We start from the raw sequence: 19,279 nt of genomic DNA on the forward strand, positions 1-19,279 counted from the left end.
CGCGCCGAAACCCCACGTCTCTGTGCTTAGAGAGCCATTTCGGGGCGGGTCTCCTCACTTATTCCTCTCTCCACTCTCTCTCTCTCTCTCTCTCGCCCTCTTATCTCCCCCCCCCCTCCCTCTCTCTTCTACCACTGGTCCTCCCTTGTCCTATTTTCAAAACATATGAACTGTTCTACGTGAGAACTGAATAGCGCGGTCGCTGCACATATTCCCACAACATGTCGTTCCTTGGTGGCGCCGAGTGCTCTACAGCCGGAAACCCGCTGACGCAGTTTACAAAGCATGTCCAAGATGACAAGTCCCTGCAACGTGATCGCCTCGTCGGACGCGGTCCGGGAGGCATGCAGGAAGGCATGCGGTCTAGAGGAATGATGGGTGGTCAAGATCAGGTAGGTATCTCCATGTTCCAAACACACCCCACCCTCTCCTCAGCCTCCCCGCGGGGAAGAGGGCGTGGCCCACTGCCGTGGTTCCCATTCAACTAATGATTGTTATTTCGAGTGTGTTAGATGATGGATGAATTCTCTCAACAACCCGGCCAACTACCGGGCGCTAGCCCTCAGCCCTTCGCCATGGAACAACTCAGACGTGAACTGGACCAGTTCCAGAACGCACCCCCGCGGACAGGATCTCCGGGCTGGGCGGCGGAGTTCGATGCCGGTGAGCATGCACGGATGGAGGCCGCCTTTAATGGGTCCCAAGGTCCGATGATGAACGCCCCCGCGGGATTCAACCCGGCCGAATTCGCCCGGTTCCAACAACAGAGTCGAACTGGCATGCCCCAGGCGGCTCACCCCTCCGTCGCCTCCGCCCCGTCCCCGATGCTGGCTGGTTACCAGCGTCCTATGGGCTACATGGGCATTGGGGGTATGGGGATGATGCATCAGAACTTCGGCCCGATGGCCATGCAGCAGCAGCAGCAACCGGCCGAGGCCGTCACGCAGGACAAAGGCAAGGGGCGGATGGTGGAGCTCGATGACGAGAACTGGGAGGCGCAGTTCGCGGAGATGGAGACGGCGGATACCCAGACGCTGGACGATGCGGCCAACGCAGCCATGGAGGCAGAGCTGAATGAGCTGGACAGGTCAGTCCCCACCACCACCTCCACCACCACTACTACTACCGCCATCGAGGAGAGTTTCGATGCGTTTGAAAACGTGTGGCAAAGAGTTCAAGCTGAGGCGGCAGTAAATAGGAAACTGGCGGAGGGTGAGACCGATTTCAACATCGACGAGAACCTTCACATGGGCGATATGGGTGACTGGGATGGATTCGAGACCCTCAACACGCGGTTCCGCAACCCGCAACTAGGCGAGTACCTGTTCGAGGAAGACAATGTTTTCCAGAGTGTCAACAACCCATTCGAAGAAGGTGTCAAGATTATGCGGGAGGGTGGCAACTTGTCTCTGGCTGCGCTGGCCTTCGAGGCGGCGGTCCAGAAGGACCCGCAGCACGTACAGGCTTGGACGATGCTGGGGACCGCGCAGGCCCAGAACGAGAAAGAATTGCCCGCGATCCGAGCTCTGGAGCAAGCCCTGAAGATCGATGCTGGCAACTTGGATGCGCTCATGGGTCTGGCCGTCTCTTACACCAATGAGGGCTACGATTCTACCGCCTACCGTACTTTGGAGCGCTGGCTCTCCGTCAAGTACCCGCAGATCATCAATCCCAAGGATGTATCCGAAGACGCCGACCTTGGGTTCACGGATCGTCAGCTGCTCCATGACCGAGTCACCGATCTCTTCATCCAGGCTGCTCAACTGTCTCCGTCGGGTGAGCAGATGGATCCGGACGTGCAGGTGGGTCTGGGTGTTCTGTTCTACTGCGCAGAAGAGTACGACAAGGCGGTCGACTGCTTCTCGGCTGCGCTGGCCTCGACGGAGTCTGGAACCACAAATCAGCAGGAGCAGCTGCACCTACTCTGGAACCGCCTCGGTGCCACGCTGGCCAACTCCGGTCGGTCCGAGGAGGCCATCGAGGCGTACGAGCAGGCGCTGAACATCAACCCCAACTTCGTCCGGGCTCGCTACAATCTGGGCGTTTCCTGCATCAACATTGGCTGCTACCCGGAGGCCGCGCAGCACCTTTTGGGCGCTTTGTCGATGCATCGGGTCGTCGAGCAAGAGGGTCGGGAACGGGCGCGCGAGATCATCGGCGGCGAGGGAGGCATTGCCGACGAACAGCTGGAACGCATGCTCCATGTCAGCCAGAACCAAAGCACCAACCTGTACGACACGCTGCGGCGGGTGTTCAGCCAGATGGGACGGCGGGACCTGGCCGATCAAGTCGTGGCCGGGATGGACGTCAACGTGTTCCGGAAGGAATTCGAGTTCTAGAGCGATTCTGCTGGCAGGAAGCATAGCGAGTTTGAATTTGATAAGATTTATTCATGTATGTATGTTCTTTTGAAACGAGGTGATGGGTAGGTAGATGAGATACCATTGGTAGCAGCATAGCAGCAGCAACAATTGAGACTATACAATACAGGGTTGTGCGGCTGCAGAAGATAATCAGGAATGCATGAGATTTGATCTTCTCTAAATTGAAGAGAGTACACCGACCTGATCGAACTAAGCATGCAAGCAAGTGTTGAAGTATGGCTGCCTCGGGCATGAAAGCGGCTGTTGCTGTTGCGTCATGCCGATGAATGGGTTGTGCCTCGGCCATTTATTTCCATTGTTAAGTTACTCGTAACTACCGTGTACGTCCAACTTCACTTCGCAGCTGCCTATCTCTCTTTCCCCACACCCCCAACCCCAACCTTTTCCCTGGACTGCTGAGCAGCCAGTCACTTTTCCTTTTTTCTTTTTATTTACTCACTGCTAACTATTCAGCCCTACATTAATTAAAATCCATTCATACATCCTGCCAAGCTGCCAAGCTCTTAATCACACTTCCCCCCCCTTCCCCAGAAAATAATGGCTGCCGTCACCGGTGCCCAGATCATCGCCCGGACGCTGCGCGATCTCGGCGTCACCGTGATCTTTGGCATCGTCGGCATCCCCGTCGTGGAGATTGCCGAGGAGGCCATCAATTTGGGCATTCGATTCGTGGCCTTCCGCAACGAGCAGGCTTGCAGCTATGCCGCCAGTGTTTATGGATACATGACCGGACAACCCGGTGTCTGTCTCGTCGTGGGAGGACCGGGCGTTCTTCATACTTTGGCCGGGGTGAGTTGTTTTCCATGCCCTGGGGGTGCTGCTATCTACGTGATTTGTACTTCTTAGCTTTGTTGAATTCATATCTATCTATCCTCTCGTGCTAACAAAGCCATCCCTTCTGTCTCTCCTCTTGTACTAACTAAAGCCAATTCCGCCAAAATAGATAGGCAATGCAACCGCCAACAACTTCCCCTTACTGGTGCTGGCCGGTTCGGCCGAGACCACCGCAATCACCAAAGGCGCTTTCCAGGAACTCGACGCCATCTCCTTCCTGACGCCACACACCAAGCTGGCGGTGCGCGCCTCCTCGCTCGACTTCATCCCGGGAGCGGTGAAGAACGCCTACCGGACCTGCTGGTACGGTCGTCCGGGCCCAACCTTCGTCGACCTGCCCGCCGACATCATCCAGGGTCGCGCAACCGCTGCGGCGGACTACCATCGGCTGCTGCTGCCTCCGCCGGAGACCATGCGGGTGCCCGCGCCGCCCAAGGCCAGCGGCGACCCGGCGCTAATCCTCAAGGCGGCGCAGCTGCTGAAGACGGCCCAGGCGCCGCTGCTGGTGGTGGGGAAGGGGGCCGCATACGCGCGGGCCGAGGCCCAGCTGCGCCAGCTCGTCGACCGCACGGGGCTCCCTTTCCTCCCGACCCCGATGGGCAAGGGGGTGTTGTCGGACTCGCACGCGCGCAACGTGTCGAGCGCGCGCAGCGCGGCGCTGAAACACGCGGACGTGGTGCTCGTGCTCGGCGCGCGCCTCAACTGGATCCTCCACTTCGGCGAGGCGCCCAAGTGGTCCCCCACGGCTAAGATTATCCAGGTCGATCTGTGTGCCGAGGAGATCGGGCGCAATGCCGGCGCCGCGGAGCTGGGCATCGTCGGCGACATCTCCTTGGTCGTGGACCAGCTGGTCGCCGCCCTGGCGAATTGGCGCTATGCTCCGGTTGCTAGTATTGGTGGGGCCTCTGACAAGACCTTCCTGGACGTGCTGGATGCATCGATCAAGAAGAATACACAGACCGCGGCCCAGGCAGCCAACCGCCCGACCCCGAAGGATGCCCCGATGACGTACCAGCGGGCTTTCCACCTGATCAAGTCGACGCTGGACGAGCTGACTCATAAGGCAGGCAGCGACGTGGTGTATGTGTCCGAGGGCGCGAACACAATGGACATCTCGCGGTCCATCTTCAGCGTCGACCACCCGCGCCAGCGACTGGACGCAGGAACCTACGCGACGATGGGCGTGGGGATGGGGTATATCGCCGCGGCGCATGAAGCGTACAACGCGATGCCCGGTGCAGCATCAGGAGCTTGCTCCCCGTCGAAGCCAAAGAAAATCGTCGCTTTCGAAGGCGACAGCGCCTTCGGGTTCAGCGCCATGGAGATCGAGACCCTGGCGCGGTACCGCATCCCCGCGCTGATCTTCGTGGTCAACAACTCGGGCATCTACCACGGGGACACGACCTCGGCGGCCGAGTGGACGACGCTGCAGGATCAGACGGCGCGGAATGATACCAAGGCGAGCGGGGAGGGGACGCGGGGCCTGCGGTCGACCAGTCTGCTGTATGAGACCCGGTATGAGATGTTGGCGACCATGTGCGGCGGCCGGGGGTTCTTTGTGCGGACGGAGGAGGAGCTGGTCGAGGCCACGCGGCAGGGGTTCGCGAGCGAGCAGGTCACGGTGGTGAATGTCATTGTCGAGCCGGGGATCGGCAAGAAGATTGGGTTTGCGTGGCAGAATAATGGTGAGCGTGAGCGTGAGCCGCAGGCGAAACTTTAGGTTGCGCTTTTTGGAGTGGAGTACATATCGGTATAGTTTGTATAATATCTCGCATTAGCAGTATCTCATGATGTTACTACTTCATCATCACCCTAAGTCGAAATCTGAATCCCGCATACTAGCGGTCTTCTTCATATATGTAGTATGTAGGTTGACATACAGCTCAATTATACCCAAGTTCCCAGGCAGAGAATCTACCTCAAAAGCTCATCCAAAACCTTAGCCACAGCAACCGCCTTCTCCTCCCCGAACTTCCCCCCAACCACCTGCACCGTAACCGGCATATCCTTGACCAGATCGATATCGTCTGCCAGAAATGATGTTAGCCCATCTCAAACCCTAACCCGCCCTCCCCCAGAACCCCAACCCCAGCCCCCCAAGGGAACCACAAGAAAAGAAAGCGGAAAAACCAACACTGTAGATAATTAAACCGATCCGACTCATTGCGAGGCACATGCTCGCGCCATGCCCGGTTGATCTCGCTGTCGCTGTTACTCTCTGGATGATCGACCCCCGCATCCGCACAGGTCACCGGCACCGTGACCGCGGCGTAATCCAGCAAATTCCACAGCGCCGTGTACCCGAGCCACTGGGCGCTGACGACCCAGGATTTGGGCCGGTAGCCGACCCAGGGCGTCACGGGCATCAGGAGGGCGTCGATGCCGCTGGTCGTCCAGTGCGATAGGTAGGTTTCTTGGTAGGTGTATTTTGTTTCTTCGAGCTTTTCGTCTCGTTACTACTTGTGTATGATGGGAAGGGATTCGGGCAAGGGGGAAGGGTTGATAGGTGAGGTGATGGAACAGGAACAGAAACAGAAACAGCCCAGCCTACCTTCTCCCTCTCCTCGACCGACAACTCATCCTCCGCCGTCCCCACGACCATCCCCTCGATCAACGGCTCCCCAACAATGTCGCACAGGTACCGACAGTGCTGGCCGCCGTCGGCCAGGATGGCTTTCGTCCAGAGGGCGGTGCCTTCTTCGTGGAGGGCGGTGGCGGGCCAGGGGATTACTTTTTCTCCCAGTAAGTATGATGACCGGGGTGGTGTGTACGGTACGGGCTTGATATCTAGTTTTGAACTGAAAGGGAAAAGGAAAAAGGGCAAGACACACCCTCATGCCCGGCATCCACCAACTTCCGCTCGACCTCGCGCATCGCCCGCGCAATCGGCGGCTGCGGCTTGACGACCCCGTCGTCGTGGATGATGGCCACCCGCAGTTTCCGGTGGGCGGGGGGCTGGGCCAGCTCCGCGCGCCAGGGGATCGGGATGCAGCCCGGGTCGAGGGTCCAGGGCTCCGAGGCCAGCAGGGCGGCCATGAAGTGCTCGATCGAGGTGAGGCTGCGCGCCATCGGGCCGGCGACGGGGGGCACCATGTAGTGTTGGTGCATGCTTTTTGCAGCATACTGTTAGTCTTTGTATACCATGCCCCGACACTCATGCCCAGAAACAAAACTCCAAGCAGAGTAAAGAAGGGAGTTGAAACATACAACGAACAATCCCACGGAACCCTCCCCCTCGACGGACACACCGAATACAACCCCTGCAAGTTGGCCGGGATGCGAATCGAGCCCCCGATATCCGTCCCGATCCCCAGCACACTGCCCCGGGTGCCAATCAACGCCCCCTCGCCGCCGGAACTCCCGCCGGAGATGAGTTGGCTGTTGAAGGCGTTGATCGATTGTCCGAAGACGTGGTTGTAGGAGTCGGACATCTTCCAGGTTCCAGCAGAACCAGCCCTAAATCAGCCAACCATCTCCCAACATTCTCACAAACCGGGAGCGTGCCAGGAAAGGGACCGGACAGAACAGAACATACCATAAGCGACTGCGGCACATTCGTCTTGACATACAACACCGCCCCCATCGACTCCAGCAGCCGCGCAATCGAGCTAGATTTCCGGGCGGGTTTGTTTATCAGTCCTACCCAGCCTTCACCCAGACAGAGCCCCAGACATGAACAATCAGCCCACATTCATTCGTCCCCCCCGGAGGGAAAAAAAAAACGAACCAACAGTCGTATCCACCCCCTCCAGATCAAACCGATCCTTGATCGAAACCGGCAACCCATGCAGCGGGCCCCGCGGCCTCCCGCCCGTGCGGGCGAATTCTGCGTCCAGCCACCGCGCGCGCGCCAGCGCCCGGTCGAAGAAGATCTCCGTCAGACATTTGGTCAGCTGCTGCGCCAGGGCGGCGCGCTTGCAGAAGGCCGTCGTCAGCTGCACGGAGGTGATTTCCCCGGACGCGAGGGCGCCGAGCAGCACGGTTGTGTCGGCGGTTTCGGTCCAGGCGAGCTCTTGCGCGGTGAGGATGCCGCTCGTGCGGATGGTGGTTAGGGTATCTTGGTCTTGGTCTTGGTCTTGGTCTTGGTCTTGTTTGGGGGATGTTGGGGTGGCCGGGGGGTGGGGAAGACGCCAGGCCTCGGGGATGGCGGCGAGTTGGGCCTGGCGTTTGGCGTAGACGGTGGGTTTCCAGGTGGGGATAGTGGGGATTGTTGGGGGTGAAAGGAGGGTGGTTTGGGTCATTGTCGCTTTTGCTGTTGCTTGGTGGGGTTTGTTGGTGGTTGGGTGGTCTGGGTTGTGAAATGAAGTGAAGTTGTATAGTTGGGGGTGGTGGAGGAGTTTATGGTTATGGTTGCGGAACGAGGGGAAATCAATGGAACGGGAGCGGGGTTGATGCGGAGAAGTTTATAAGGTAGTTAGTTACCTGCCAGTGGAATGCTATACACAACTATCTGAATATTCCGCACTCGTGAAAGATAGGAGATAATGATGAATCAATCAGATTGGGTACAGCACCCCCCCCCTCCCCCCCACTCCTGGCAGCATCATCACTATCTACTCTGGAGTATGTCAGAATGTATCCTCAACCACTGTAGCACGCCAATCATTCAATAGATTCAGCTATCTATCATCTGCAGATTGCCGAGTTCCGGATACCATAACCGCCGAGATAAGATAGTAGGCCATGCTTGGTATCTTCTATCGTACATCTCCTAGTTGACCCCAACCCTCACTCAAACAGTCATCAGCATGCTGGCGTTCTTGTACCATGTCAGCATCGGATTCTCCCCGTTCCGCGTCTCCGTGTCTGCAATGTACGCCCAGCGCTGCATGAAGTCTTCGTGGCTCACCACCTGCGTCAACTTGCCGGTGATCGCCCGGTACATGTCCTCAATCACATTGAAGTCGGTCGGGAAGAAGATATCGAAGTATCCTTGTTGGACCTGCGTGCCAGTCAGAAAACGTTCCTCAAAACTTCAGACTAAATCTCAAGACCAGACTTACATAAGGGGTCGTCACAGGAATGGTGCGCCGCTCGAACCGAGTCTGCACCACAGGTCCATTCAGCCCGCGCACGGCGTCCGGCAGCGAGCTGAAGTCACTCGCCACCAGCCGGTGGCCCGGGAAATAGTTGTTGAGGATGTCGAAGAACTGCATGAGCCGTGTGGGGATGTACTCCGGCTGCGAGAACTGGCCCGCGGCCGGCAGGTACGGCCGCAGCGCCCGCATGTACTTTGGCCCCAGGGGCGACGGGAACGGGCGCCGGGCAGCCGCCTGCCGCACGCGCAGGAACCGCGCGGCCACCGGGTCCAGGTAGTCGCGGTACCATTCGTGGAACTCGCCGTCCGCGTCGATCAGGACCCCGCCCTGCTGCGGCTGTTCCGTCTTGAGGTCGTAGCGGATGATGTCGTGGGAGAAGTTGTCGAACACCTCCAGCGCCAAGAAGAAGCACGGCGAGTGCACGTAGGTGTTCCAGTCGAAGATCGACCGGTTGATGATCTCGAGGCGGTCCCGGTGGCCGGCCGACTCGGCCGACGCGATCAGGTTCTTCAGCTGCAGACTCGCCAGCGCCGGCGAGATCTCGATGATCTTGTACTTCGTCCGCTGGTAGACCTCGTAGTCCACCTCGCGGATGTAGTCCAGCACGTTCCGCATCATCGTGCCGTTTCCGGCGCCCATCTCGTAGATGATCAGATCGTGGTACGGGTACAGCGTCAGTTTATAGTTCGACACCAGGTACCGAGCAATCGTCTCGCCGTAGTAGGGTTGGAAGAGCTCCGTCGGGGTGTGCCACAGTTGGCGGGCGACGTCGGGCTCGGCTGCGTCTAACCGGTCCTCGAACTCCGTATAACGATTCCGTAGCATGGTGTGAAACGCGGGCCCATCGGCGATGTCGTTGAAGATGAAGGGCTCCCCGGGGCTAAAGATGGTGGCATGTTGGGCGAAGTAGCCGTATTGAAAATTGTACAAACTGTCTGTGAGAGAGAGAGCACCCGAGTATGTTAGAGCGGTTGTCCAGTCGCAGCAGCCAGCCATCACGACGACGATTTTCCTTACCATCGATGAACTCCCGTCCCCACATCTTCACCTGCCGCGGCCGCTCGCGGTGATGACGGAGTTCTTTGGCCGTGACCATCGGGTATTTCTGCAACTCCTCCGAGATGTCTCTGGTGATAAAGCGACGCTCGTTCCAGATCGTGCCATCGTTGGAGGCTTTCTTGTTGGCGGGGAGTTTCCGGAGGAAGGGTCGACATTGTTGACGGTGGTGCGGACGGGATGGGGACAGGCGTACGCAACCCGGTCGGCGCGCGGAGAGGGAAGGAGTAGATTTGAAGGATTGACAGGCGGGATGTCGAAATAACTGCCGAAGCAGTTGATTGAGGACTGGAGAGTCCATGGGAAGGAGGTAGATGATCGCTCGTGGGGCGGGGGGGGCGGTAGCACAATGCACTCCGTCGAAAAAGAGGAGCAAGAGAGAAAGCTCGGGGAGAGCACGAGACGAGATGGAGGAGAGACGGAGAGACGGAGAGGCGGAGAGGCGGCGGTCGCGCAACGGTGGGTCCAAGCTTTTCTTCCGCCCGCCATCAAATGCAATAAGTTAACTCGCCCTCGTCCATCACCATCACCATTTCTTGGCTGGACTGGATCCCTCTCTTCTTCGCAATCATGGATGATCATTCTCATCTCTACATTGGAACTGCCTTCGTCGCAGGTGTTCTTCTTACCATTGGATTCAAGGATCTGGTGTACCCCGAGATAGAACAGCGCATCCATGAATATCAAGCCCGTCGTCAATCCCAGCCCGCGACAGACTCCGAGGACCTCCTCTCAACCGAGGACCTCTCCACCGAGACTCTCGCCGCAAGACCAGGTCCACCGGCCATCGTCGAGGGCATTGAAGGTTGCATCGGGAATACTCCCCTCTTTCGTATCAAATCCTTATCCGATGCGACGGGCTGCGAGATATTAGGCAAGGCCGAAGTACGTCATTTGCCTATCTACCTCAGATCTACGTCTTGGGGACAGAAAAAATGACTCAAGAAGTTGCTGACTTGTTATCTAGTTTCTGAATGGAGCTGGGCAGAGCTCTAAAGACCGGGTCGCGCTGAGCATGATCCAAATTGTATGGCAGGTCCTTTCCATGACATACCGGGATAAATGTCTCACACTCCATACAGGCTGAAGAGCACGGATTCCTAAGACCTCATTCCGGGGACACCATCTACGAAGGCACTTCTGGTTCCACGGGAATCTCCCTAGCCTCTTTGGCACGAGCCAAGGGTTACCTGGCCCATATGTTCGTATCAAGTCGATAGCCACCGCATAGTCATATACTGACACAGCCATAGCTGCATGCCATCCGACCAGGCTATTGAGAAGTCGAATCTGTTGTTGAAGCTGGGGGCGATAGTGGACCGCGTGCCACCGGCCCCCATTGTCGAAAAAGATAATTTCGTCAATCGCGCACGCTCGCTTGCCCAGGAACAAACTGCATCCTCCACCGCTAGCGGAAGAGGATTCTTTGCCGACCAATTCGAGAATGAAGCCAATTGGCGAGCCCACTACAACGGCACAGGGCCCGAGATTTATGCTCAGTGTAACGGAAAATTAGACGCCTTTATTGCTGGAGCGGGCACAGGTGGCACCATCTCCGGTGTGGCACTTTTCCTGAAGCCGCGCATCCCCAATCTCAGTGTGGTCCTAGCCGATCCACAAGGCAGTGGGCTGTACAACAGAGTCCGTTACGGGGTCATGTTCGACCTCAAAGAAAGAGAAGGCACCAGGCGACGTAGACAGGTGGACACCATTGTCGAGGGCATCGGGATCAACCGAGTGACAGCTAACTTCGAAGCGGGCAAGGAGCTGGTCAACGACGCTGTTCGGGTGACCGATGCACAGGCCTTGGCAATGGCTAGATGGCTTGTAGAGAAGGACGGTTTGTTCGTGGGTAGTAGCAGTGCCGTAAACTGTAAGTCTTTCCCAATGATCTTATGTTCACCGGATTGTGGCTAAACCACCCCACTACAGGCTTCGCTGCCGTCAAGACAGCAATGAAGCTTGGCCCCGGCCACAGAATTGTGACGGTTCTGTCCGACTCAGGGTCACGCCATCTCTCACGGTTCTGGGCGAAGGCAGGAGACGTCGGGGGCGCGGTTGATACCAAGCTTGAAGATGTGTTAAATGCCACGGATGCCACGGATGAGGAGTAAGCGCGTGATACGTCAAGCCCACAATTGATCCACGAAAATTAGCCGGGGTCCACAATGAAGGACAAAGACACGGCAAGAGCATGAAGAAGGTTGATCCCTGGAGAGGCGGCGAAGGCCAAAAAGCTACTTCCACTTATGGTTACTGCAGCTAGTGTCTGACAGGGGGTAGAATTTGTTCAGCTGCCGCCCAATCCGACAGTCTGAGATCTACTCGGTTTCATCCGGTTGTGCTATGATAGCAGAACGCCATCGCTCGCTTCATCCGACCTAGTGGGTCACGACACGAATCTCGGGATCTGGAAACTTGACGTGCCGGGTCCGATCGGCCCCGCTGACGGACTGCATGTCAGAATCGGGGTCCTGAGTCAGTTGTGGTTCATCTGCTATTCGATTCGTCGGGACCGATCAAGCCTGCCGTCCAATCATTATGGTTGCTGAAGAGCATCACAGTGTATCGGTGCCAGCCCAGAGCTGCAACAACTCGAATTCGATCTCGGCATGGGGTCGGCCAGGTAGCCCTTCGCGGATCGTGGTCCAGCTGAGGCCCTGTTGCTCTTTGAATTTGCCCAGAACGGCCCGCTCGGCCTCCGACCAAGGCTTGGACAATGACGGTGGATTGGCCCGGCGATCACTCCAGTGATTGCGATTCCATTGGATAAGCGAGGTCAGTTTGGTGTGCGGAAGGCAGTCGAGGATCTCGTTCCATTTCTTCCCCTGTACTTGTCTCATTGTGATGATCAGTCTCGCTTCATCGGGCTGGATGACATTTCGAGCACGTTTCTTAGTGGGAGTAGAGTTATCATCCACTAGTTCGTTTGCGCGCGAACCTGTTAGAATGTTTGGTGTGATAGATGTGGTAGTCTTGGACTTCGACTTCGGAGTGGGCTCTTTGACCAGGGTATCGAGTCGGCGGGTCACCTCAGCCCGATCGTGTTGGCCGTCGAAGGGTCTGGAGGCAATCTCCCTGAAATGGGTAATGTAGCCGTGGCGCACGAAAACCTGCTTGCAATCCGAGCATTGATAGTTCAATTGACGCGGCGTATAATGTTCTTTCACGGGTGTCTTTCCGCGGACATGGATGCTCCGCTTAGGAGTCGGCGACGGTTCGTAGTCTTCCTGCAACGGGTCGTCGGACTCGTCTCCTTCGGGGGTTTCTGCGAAGGACCAGTCGCAGACCACGGGGCTCGACTGGGTGACTTTCCGCTGCGGTTTGATTTTCGTCGTTGCCCCTGCCTGGCTCTTCCGTGGAGCCCGTCGCGACTTCTCAGGCAATGACCATAGGGAGCCAGCTCCCGGTGGAGACTGCGAGCGAACGCGATACACAGTGGACGCCGCCGGACGTGACCTGTTCCATGTCGGCGTGGAGAAGCTCGCGTTGATTTCAGGCACCCGCCATAGCTCCTCCACCGCCTCACTGCGCCTGTTGCCGTGTGATTGGGCAGTTGCTTCAGCCGCAGGTTTTGCTTTTTCGCTCACGAGTTTGGTGGTGGTGGTGGTGGTTGATTGATCCAGGATGCTCTCGATGCGTAGCGTGTTATCCAGCAAGGAGTCCACACTAGCCCCATCGTCGTCGTCGTCGTCATCATGACTAGGTAGATTCGAGTCACGTTTGCCGGCATCTTCATTCCCATCCGCCGGGTGGTGCTGAATCCGCAACCCAGCCTGCGGTTCCTGGATCGACGGCAGCACGGGAGATACAGGCCGTGAGCGATCATCATCCGGAGCCTCATAATTACCCAATCCCGCGGCCTCCTCCTCACCCGACAAATGACCACGAGTTTTAGGTAGGATTCCTTCCTCCGACGCGACAGACCGCTCCTGCTCGAGTCGCCGCCAATCTGGTTTTGTCGTTGTGGAACGGGGGTCATCATTTTCGGCTTCTTCCTCCTCCGCCTCTAGTTCTTGGATATGCCCATTATTCACAATGATTTTGCCCGTCTGTAGATCGATCTCATCGCCCACGTCCGTAAAGTCCCGGCCGTATTTCTCGAAAATGCCCTCGAAGATGGACTTCAGGCGTTGGTCGTTCTGCGCCCGTGCTTCGTGGAGGTCGATGTCTCCCCCGCCGTCTTCCTCGGGTTCAACTGGTAATGCGAATCGGGCGCGCTTGTTGGGTCTCCCCATTTTTTTGTAGAGAGGTTGCAAGCTGGTATCAGCTATCAGAGGTTTGGAGAGTATGAGAAGAAGTGTTGAGTGTTGAATCTGCGGAGCAGGGACGCTGAATGTAGGATTTTTGGTTTGTGCAGTCGCGACTTCGAAGTAACACCGCTCAATCTTATGAACTGTTAGCTTGTGTTTCTCTGGTTGTAGTTAGAAAGGGAAGGTGCACAGTTTAAGATAAGGAAAGAGTCAACGAAAGGAGGAGGGGGAGTATGGCCTACATAGACGGTCAATTCTTCAAGTGAGAGTATGCGCTTTCATTCAACGACAGGGAGGTTGCAAATCGGTGGCACAAGGCAGAGGACTAATTGTTGGTCAAAGAAGGTAGATAATCGAAACCATCGGTCGCCAGCCTGGGTTCTGGTGTGGTTTACCTTGAGGTGAAGCACGACCAATGCCAGCTCTTTTCTGAAGGGCCCCCGCGGACGACGCCAAAAACACGCGGCGCGCGCACCCGCAATTCACCACCACCTCCACCACCGCCGGGTGCCGCATGACGTCTCGTCTGCCCCTGCCGAACCGACGGTTACACTCGACTTAACAGTCAGTCAGTTCACTTACTCTTACAACAACACCCTTGATGTCCCTCTTCCCTTCACCTCCTCTTCTCCACGCTGAGCTAATACCCTCAACTTATCCAGACGAGGATGAATGAGAAGTTGTGGTCAACATCTTCGCAACCATGTATTGCCAGAACTGCCGCACGCCTCTCAAACTGGACGGCTCTCTCGAGTCGCTCAATCCCGCTGCCTTCGACCTGCTAGTCGGTAAGTGCAGTGATCACATTCCTCCACCATGTGTATCTCTCCAGCACTTAACTAAACATGCACGCCTTCTGTAGGCTCTACGGGTAAATCCGTCCCAGAACATGGCGCCCACTCTTCTTCCAAGCCGAGCTACCCGCAAGAACGACGGGAGCTCTACGACCGGGTGTCCAAGCAATCCACGGCCCCCGTGTACAACCGAAGATCCATCCCCCCTCCGCGGCAGGCGGCTCGCAATCAACCCCATCCTGCGAGACTCGGTCGCGGCGATAGCGGGAACATGTCGTTCGTGATGCTCACCGAGTCGCAAGTCGGACCGCCTCACGGGATGATCCCCGGGACGAATGGGAACGGCGACGGCTCGTCACACGGCATCAGGCCCGGCGGCAACCCTGCAAACCATGACCATAGTCGAGGAGACATCGACGACGGGTCGTTTGCAGACCAGGTCGAACGAACCGCCCGGCTGTTTGACATCATCTCCGCCCGTTCGGACATTGATCACCCTATCTGTCTGGAATGTACCGATCTCCTAGTGGAGGGGATGGAGAAACGGCTGGCAGACGCGAAGAAAGAGCGAGATGCATATAGCTCTTTTCTGCGCGATCTCAAGTCCTCGGTCCCGACGACGGAGGAGCTGGACGCCGCGCAGCAGTCTCTACAGGAGACGCTGGCTGCGGAGGAGGCTGCCTTTGCGGAGCTTGTGGCCCTCGAGAAGGAAAAGGCCGCCTTAGATGAGGAGATCGCCGGACTGGAGGATGAATCCCGTCAGCTGGATCTTGAGGAAGAGAAGTTCTGGCGGGATCGCAATGCCTTCGCCCTCACGCTTTCCGAGTTCCAGAACGAACGCGATGCGCTGAACATGAAGTATGACCATGATTCCCGGCAGCTGGAGAGGCTACAGAGGACGAATGTCTACAATGATGCTTTCTGCATCGGGCACGATGGCTACTTCGGCACAATCAACGGGTTGCGACTCGGTCGCTTGGCTAACCCGTCGGTCGACTGGCCAGAGATCAACGCTGCTTGGGGACAGACGGCTCTGCTGCTGGCGACCATTGCTAGCAAGCTGGGGTTCCAGTTCCAGGGGTATCAAATCAAGCCGATGGGCTCGATGTCTCGGATTGACCGACTCGAACCGTCCCGAACATCTCCGGCTCAATCCGTGATCGGTGGAGGCAACCCAGGGGCATCGATGGCGCATAAGGTCACCACGCTGGACCTGTTCTCGTCGGGCGAGCTGCCGCTGAACCTGCCGTGGCTTCACCGCCGGTTTGACGCCGGAATGGTGGCTTTTCTGGAATGTCTACGTCAACTGGGCGAGTTTGTGGAGAAGACTCCGGTGCCGGCGGCCTCGAATCGGCGAGGTCACACGGCCACCGCGGTGACCGGTCTGAAGCTGCCATATGAGATCAAAAAGGACCGGATTGGCGATGCGAGCATCAAGCTTGGGTTCAACCAGAACGATGAGACTTGGACGCGTGCTTGCAAGTATACCCTCACCTGCTGCAAGTTCTTACTGGCCCATGCCAGTAATATCGCCAGTGCAGGCTCCAGTAACTCGGCTGTCGTGGCCGCTGCGGCCGTTGCAGCTGGAGAGCAGGCCGCCAGTTCTCCTACCAAATGAGACCATGTGGCTAAGTGGACCGACGCCGCGGCCGGAAGCGAGGGCAGCCCTCGAAGCACTTTGTGACTAGCAGTAGTCTAAATCCATCCATCCGAGCCAACGCTGTCTCTGGTGCTAGCTACAGACGTTCAGCGAAGTGGTATTTGTCAATTCCTGGCCAGCTCGCATTAACTGCCACGAAGTCGCCCTGCCTGGCGAGTCATTGTCTAGCCCTTGTCCCCTGCTGACTGGCAATGGCAACAGGGTCTTCGGTGCTGCGTTTAGGCTCAATTTTATTCTGCCTTGCGTTGTACTCCAGTAGCACCACCGTGAGCGAGCGTTGCACCCATTACGAATTGGCAAGTGATCAGCACCACCGCGCAGTAGTCAGGCTCCGTCGACCGTTTACTATTCTAAGGTCTATGTCTCTGGCCAACGGCCAGATCGCGCGGGATGTCCTCCTCGATAGGAAAAAGACAAGCGCTCGACGCAAGCTCCGGTGAGAGAAGGAGAAAAGGAATTTCCCAGCAGAAAGGAGGATCAACAGAAAAGCCGGTTTGGATCGAAGAGAGGGTTTGTCCGTAACAGGGATACGCAGTGGGCCGCTGCATGGCTGATAACTTTTTCTCTGAATGTTATTCTTGGGACTGGCTGCTGGCTGCTGGCTGCCTTGGTCGAGCAATGTGAGGAAGGACGGGAGATCGTCCTCTAGTCTGCTTGCCTGCCTGACACATTTGATCTGTAGCGACTCGCGAGACAAGAGTTTCTTTGTCTGGATAGTAATAGTCTCTCTGCCTCAGTTCCTCACTCTTCTCCTCTCCCTGGGTTCCACAGGAAGGACAGCACTCCATCCAGCCCTGGGCACTGTACCCGGTGATTATTTCTTTTGCAGACTTGGACCTGTAACCCTCCAATCAGAGCTCGCTTTGAAGACAGATGGAGTATACTCAGATAGCCCTGTCCCATTTTTTTTTCTTTTTTTTAGTGCATAGCAAGACGAGAACAAAGTAACCCGAAAACAAAGACAAGCACTGGACTATAAAATAACAAAGCCACAATTAGACTCTCGGATGAGATGGGATATTACACTCCGCGATCGACTAGTGGATCAGTACGTAGAGCGATCATCCAACTCCTAATCAAGAATTCCAACAGTCGGGCATTCGGACATCTCTGTAAAAGTAGTGATTGAGAAAGGGAATGAACGTTTCGGGCCGCGTCAGAGAAGGGGGGAACACGAGGGCGAGTCTGTTGCGGTTCCTTCCACTGATGGTTGGTAAGTGTGTTTCTGGTAACTACTGTGCTTAGCCCTGAGTACTTACTAAGTTATTCCCAGTAAGTTACTGGTCTGATCGGCCCTGGAATCCGATCTGGAGATCTGCTAGTGACCGCCCGAATCAGGTCACCTTCCCCTTTGGGGGTGTTTGTTTGATTCCCGAGTCCGAGGTCAGTCGCCCTTTGATCTCTCTGTTCCATTGTTAGAAATAGACTCATTTCTTGTTTCTCGTTCTCGGGATCCAGTACCTAATTCCACTAGAGAGGGCAGATAAGGTAAGTTAGAGTATGTCCGGAAAAAGTTACTGGTCATCCGGCCTGCCCGCTACAATAACATACCGCCTGCACCGGTGCACCCACTCAATACACAATCAGTCTAGACTGCACTGCACTGCAGGCACTGCGCAAAGGGATCTAGACTACTAAACTTACTAGATACCGTAGACTACAGTTTCAAGTTTGAACTAAATCTCATCCACCCAAATACAACAAGGTATATAGTACAGTTACAGCACCGTGGATACGTAGGGAGTAAAAGCCCACCCGTCAAATCCCATACACACGCCGTGCACAAACTAAGACCTGGGATCTCATCATATTCCAGTCTTTACCCCGGTAGAGTAACTCCCCAGACCTGCTCATAGATGGGCGGAGGAACCATCGGAAGGCCCGATATGCAAATCCACCTACTGACTTTACTGACTTACATACGTAGTCAATGTACTGAATCAAGGTAAAACATACTAACATACTATGTAGCCCGGCAGCATCAGCATGCTCACACTACTCTGTACCTAGATCTCGATCTCGACAGACTCTGGCCTCTGTGACTCCGCCGTTTGCCTTTTCCTGGCTGCAGTATGTTTTGTTGGCTTCCGGCGGGGAGAGGGAGCGTGAGAAGCCCTTGCTTGGGATTGTGCTTTTGTGTGGTGTGGTGTGGTGTGGTGTGGTGTGGTGTGGTGTGGTGTGGTGTGGTGGGTTGGGTTTTAGATGTTTGTGTACTGTACTGTACTGGTGCCCCTAAACGCTACTTGGTATTTGGTTGGTCGTTTGGGTACGATGGTCGTGAGGTTTCGGTGGTGGTGCTATGGGATGGAGATTGTGGTTTAGTGGAGGATGATGCATGTGTTGATGGTATAATGGGGCATGGGGGGGGGGCCTTTTTGCTTGCACGCTGGGGTTGTGCTTATGCGGTTGGTTAGTGTTGCTTCTTAGGACTGTACTTGGGTATTCAAGAGTAAGGTTCTCAGTTGGTTGGAGATGACGGACGTGACGGTTGTTAGTATATGGTTAGTTTCAGTGACAGGTAGATTGGCCCGTGATGAGATCTGAGATTGTGCTTGGATCAGTGCGGAGAACCGATTTAGTACTTGGTGACAGGCGCACGGCGTCGGCGCGTGTAGTACTCCACGAAGCGAACGAGGTACGGTACCCCGGGCCTACTGTGGTGGTGGGTAACATGAGCAGGGCAATTAAAGTCGAGATCTGGAGCTGGACATCTCACGCGAGGAACAAATCTACTTGTAACAGTCGTGGATGGGAAATGGGCGGGAGGGAGGGATTTAATCTACTGCACCCCATACAATGTGAGGAAGGAGACCGGACGAGCCAATCAATTGCATGGCCCTGGATGTCTACATGCAGCCCTCGGGAGTACACTCAGCCTGCCCTTAGTGTCAGTCTTGAGCGCCGTCAAGATTTACTCGACGCGGTAGTACTTTAGTCTCTCCCTCTTCTCTCTTTCTCTTGCTATATCGCCGTCAGCAGCAGCAGCAACAACAGCAGCAGCAGCTAACAATCAATGCAAGGCAGAGACACGCTGTGGCTGACGCATAGTTCTTCGTCATCAGGAACCTGCGCGTTTTCTCACCTTGTCGGTGGTGACCACCTTACCTCATACAGATACAGGGGATGCATTCTCTGACTTTACCGAACGTCCGGCGTTGACTCTGGACATGGACACCTGTGTAGCCGATACAGGAGACAACCGACCGAAGCATGTGAGCTGAGTTGCCTGCGGCCGAGCGACAGACTAGACACCCAGTAG

The 19,279-nt window shown here is 56.3% G+C and overlaps 6 protein-coding genes across 6 annotated transcripts; 3 read left to right on the plus strand and 3 right to left on the minus strand.

Moving 5' to 3' along the window:
- Window positions 1-221: 221 nt before the first annotated feature.
- BO72DRAFT_469311 (uncharacterized protein) lies at window positions 222-4,938 on the plus strand (the record flags this gene model as incomplete). Its single annotated transcript, XM_040946951.1, has 6 exons — window positions 222-392; window positions 513-2,249; window positions 2,916-3,173; window positions 3,328-3,726; window positions 3,766-4,143; window positions 4,177-4,938. 6 exons carry the CDS (start codon window positions 222-224, stop codon window positions 4,936-4,938), a joined length of 3,705 nt encoding a protein of 1,234 aa, XP_040800424.1.
- Window positions 4,939-4,986: 48 nt separating this feature from the next.
- Window positions 4,987-7,692, minus strand: BO72DRAFT_406102 (putative acetamidase). Its single transcript, XM_040942309.1, has 7 exons — window positions 6,946-7,692; window positions 6,754-6,866; window positions 6,426-6,649; window positions 6,050-6,327; window positions 5,770-5,948; window positions 5,353-5,659; window positions 4,987-5,245 (listed from the first exon to the last, which is right to left on the minus strand). Exons 1-7 carry the CDS (start codon window positions 7,457-7,459, stop codon window positions 5,133-5,135), a joined length of 1,728 nt encoding a protein of 575 aa, XP_040800425.1. The 5' UTR covers window positions 7,460-7,692; the 3' UTR covers window positions 4,987-5,132.
- Window positions 7,693-7,753: 61 nt separating this feature from the next.
- BO72DRAFT_448929 (class I SAM-dependent methyltransferase) lies at window positions 7,754-9,707 on the minus strand. Its single transcript, XM_040944906.1, has 3 exons — window positions 9,275-9,707; window positions 8,222-9,192; window positions 7,754-8,160 (listed from the first exon to the last, which is right to left on the minus strand). The coding sequence occupies exons 1-3, from the start codon at window positions 9,612-9,614 to the stop codon at window positions 7,951-7,953; spliced, it is 1,521 nt and encodes a 506-aa protein (XP_040800426.1). The 5' UTR covers window positions 9,615-9,707; the 3' UTR covers window positions 7,754-7,950.
- Window positions 9,708-9,883: 176 nt separating this feature from the next.
- On the plus strand, window positions 9,884-11,427 carry BO72DRAFT_380144 (putative cysteine synthase; the record flags this gene model as incomplete). Its single annotated transcript, XM_040941373.1, has 5 exons — window positions 9,884-10,198; window positions 10,281-10,340; window positions 10,396-10,514; window positions 10,567-11,186; window positions 11,246-11,427. 5 exons carry the CDS (start codon window positions 9,884-9,886, stop codon window positions 11,425-11,427), a joined length of 1,296 nt encoding a protein of 431 aa, XP_040800427.1.
- Window positions 11,428-11,690: 263 nt separating this feature from the next.
- On the minus strand, window positions 11,691-13,998 carry BO72DRAFT_134360 (Myb-like DNA-binding domain protein). Its single transcript, XM_040939126.1, has 3 exons — window positions 13,962-13,998; window positions 13,809-13,891; window positions 11,691-13,701 (listed from the first exon to the last, which is right to left on the minus strand). Exon 3 carries the CDS (start codon window positions 13,549-13,551, stop codon window positions 11,872-11,874), a length of 1,680 nt encoding a protein of 559 aa, XP_040800428.1. The 5' UTR covers window positions 13,552-13,701; window positions 13,809-13,891; window positions 13,962-13,998; the 3' UTR covers window positions 11,691-11,871.
- A 178-nt stretch (window positions 13,999-14,176) lies between these two features.
- On the plus strand, window positions 14,177-16,284 carry BO72DRAFT_134256 (beclin 1). The gene is made up of 2 exons (XM_040939124.1): window positions 14,177-14,354; window positions 14,429-16,284. The coding sequence occupies exons 1-2, from the start codon at window positions 14,270-14,272 to the stop codon at window positions 15,976-15,978; spliced, it is 1,635 nt and encodes a 544-aa protein (XP_040800429.1). The 5' UTR covers window positions 14,177-14,269; the 3' UTR covers window positions 15,979-16,284.
- Window positions 16,285-19,279: the final 2,995 nt, after the last annotated feature.

This window comes from Aspergillus fijiensis (assembly GCF_003184825.1).
Source record: "Aspergillus fijiensis CBS 313.89 unplaced genomic scaffold BO72scaffold_29, whole genome shotgun sequence".
In the NCBI taxonomy this organism is placed as follows: Eukaryota; Fungi; Ascomycota; class Eurotiomycetes; order Eurotiales; family Aspergillaceae; genus Aspergillus; species Aspergillus fijiensis.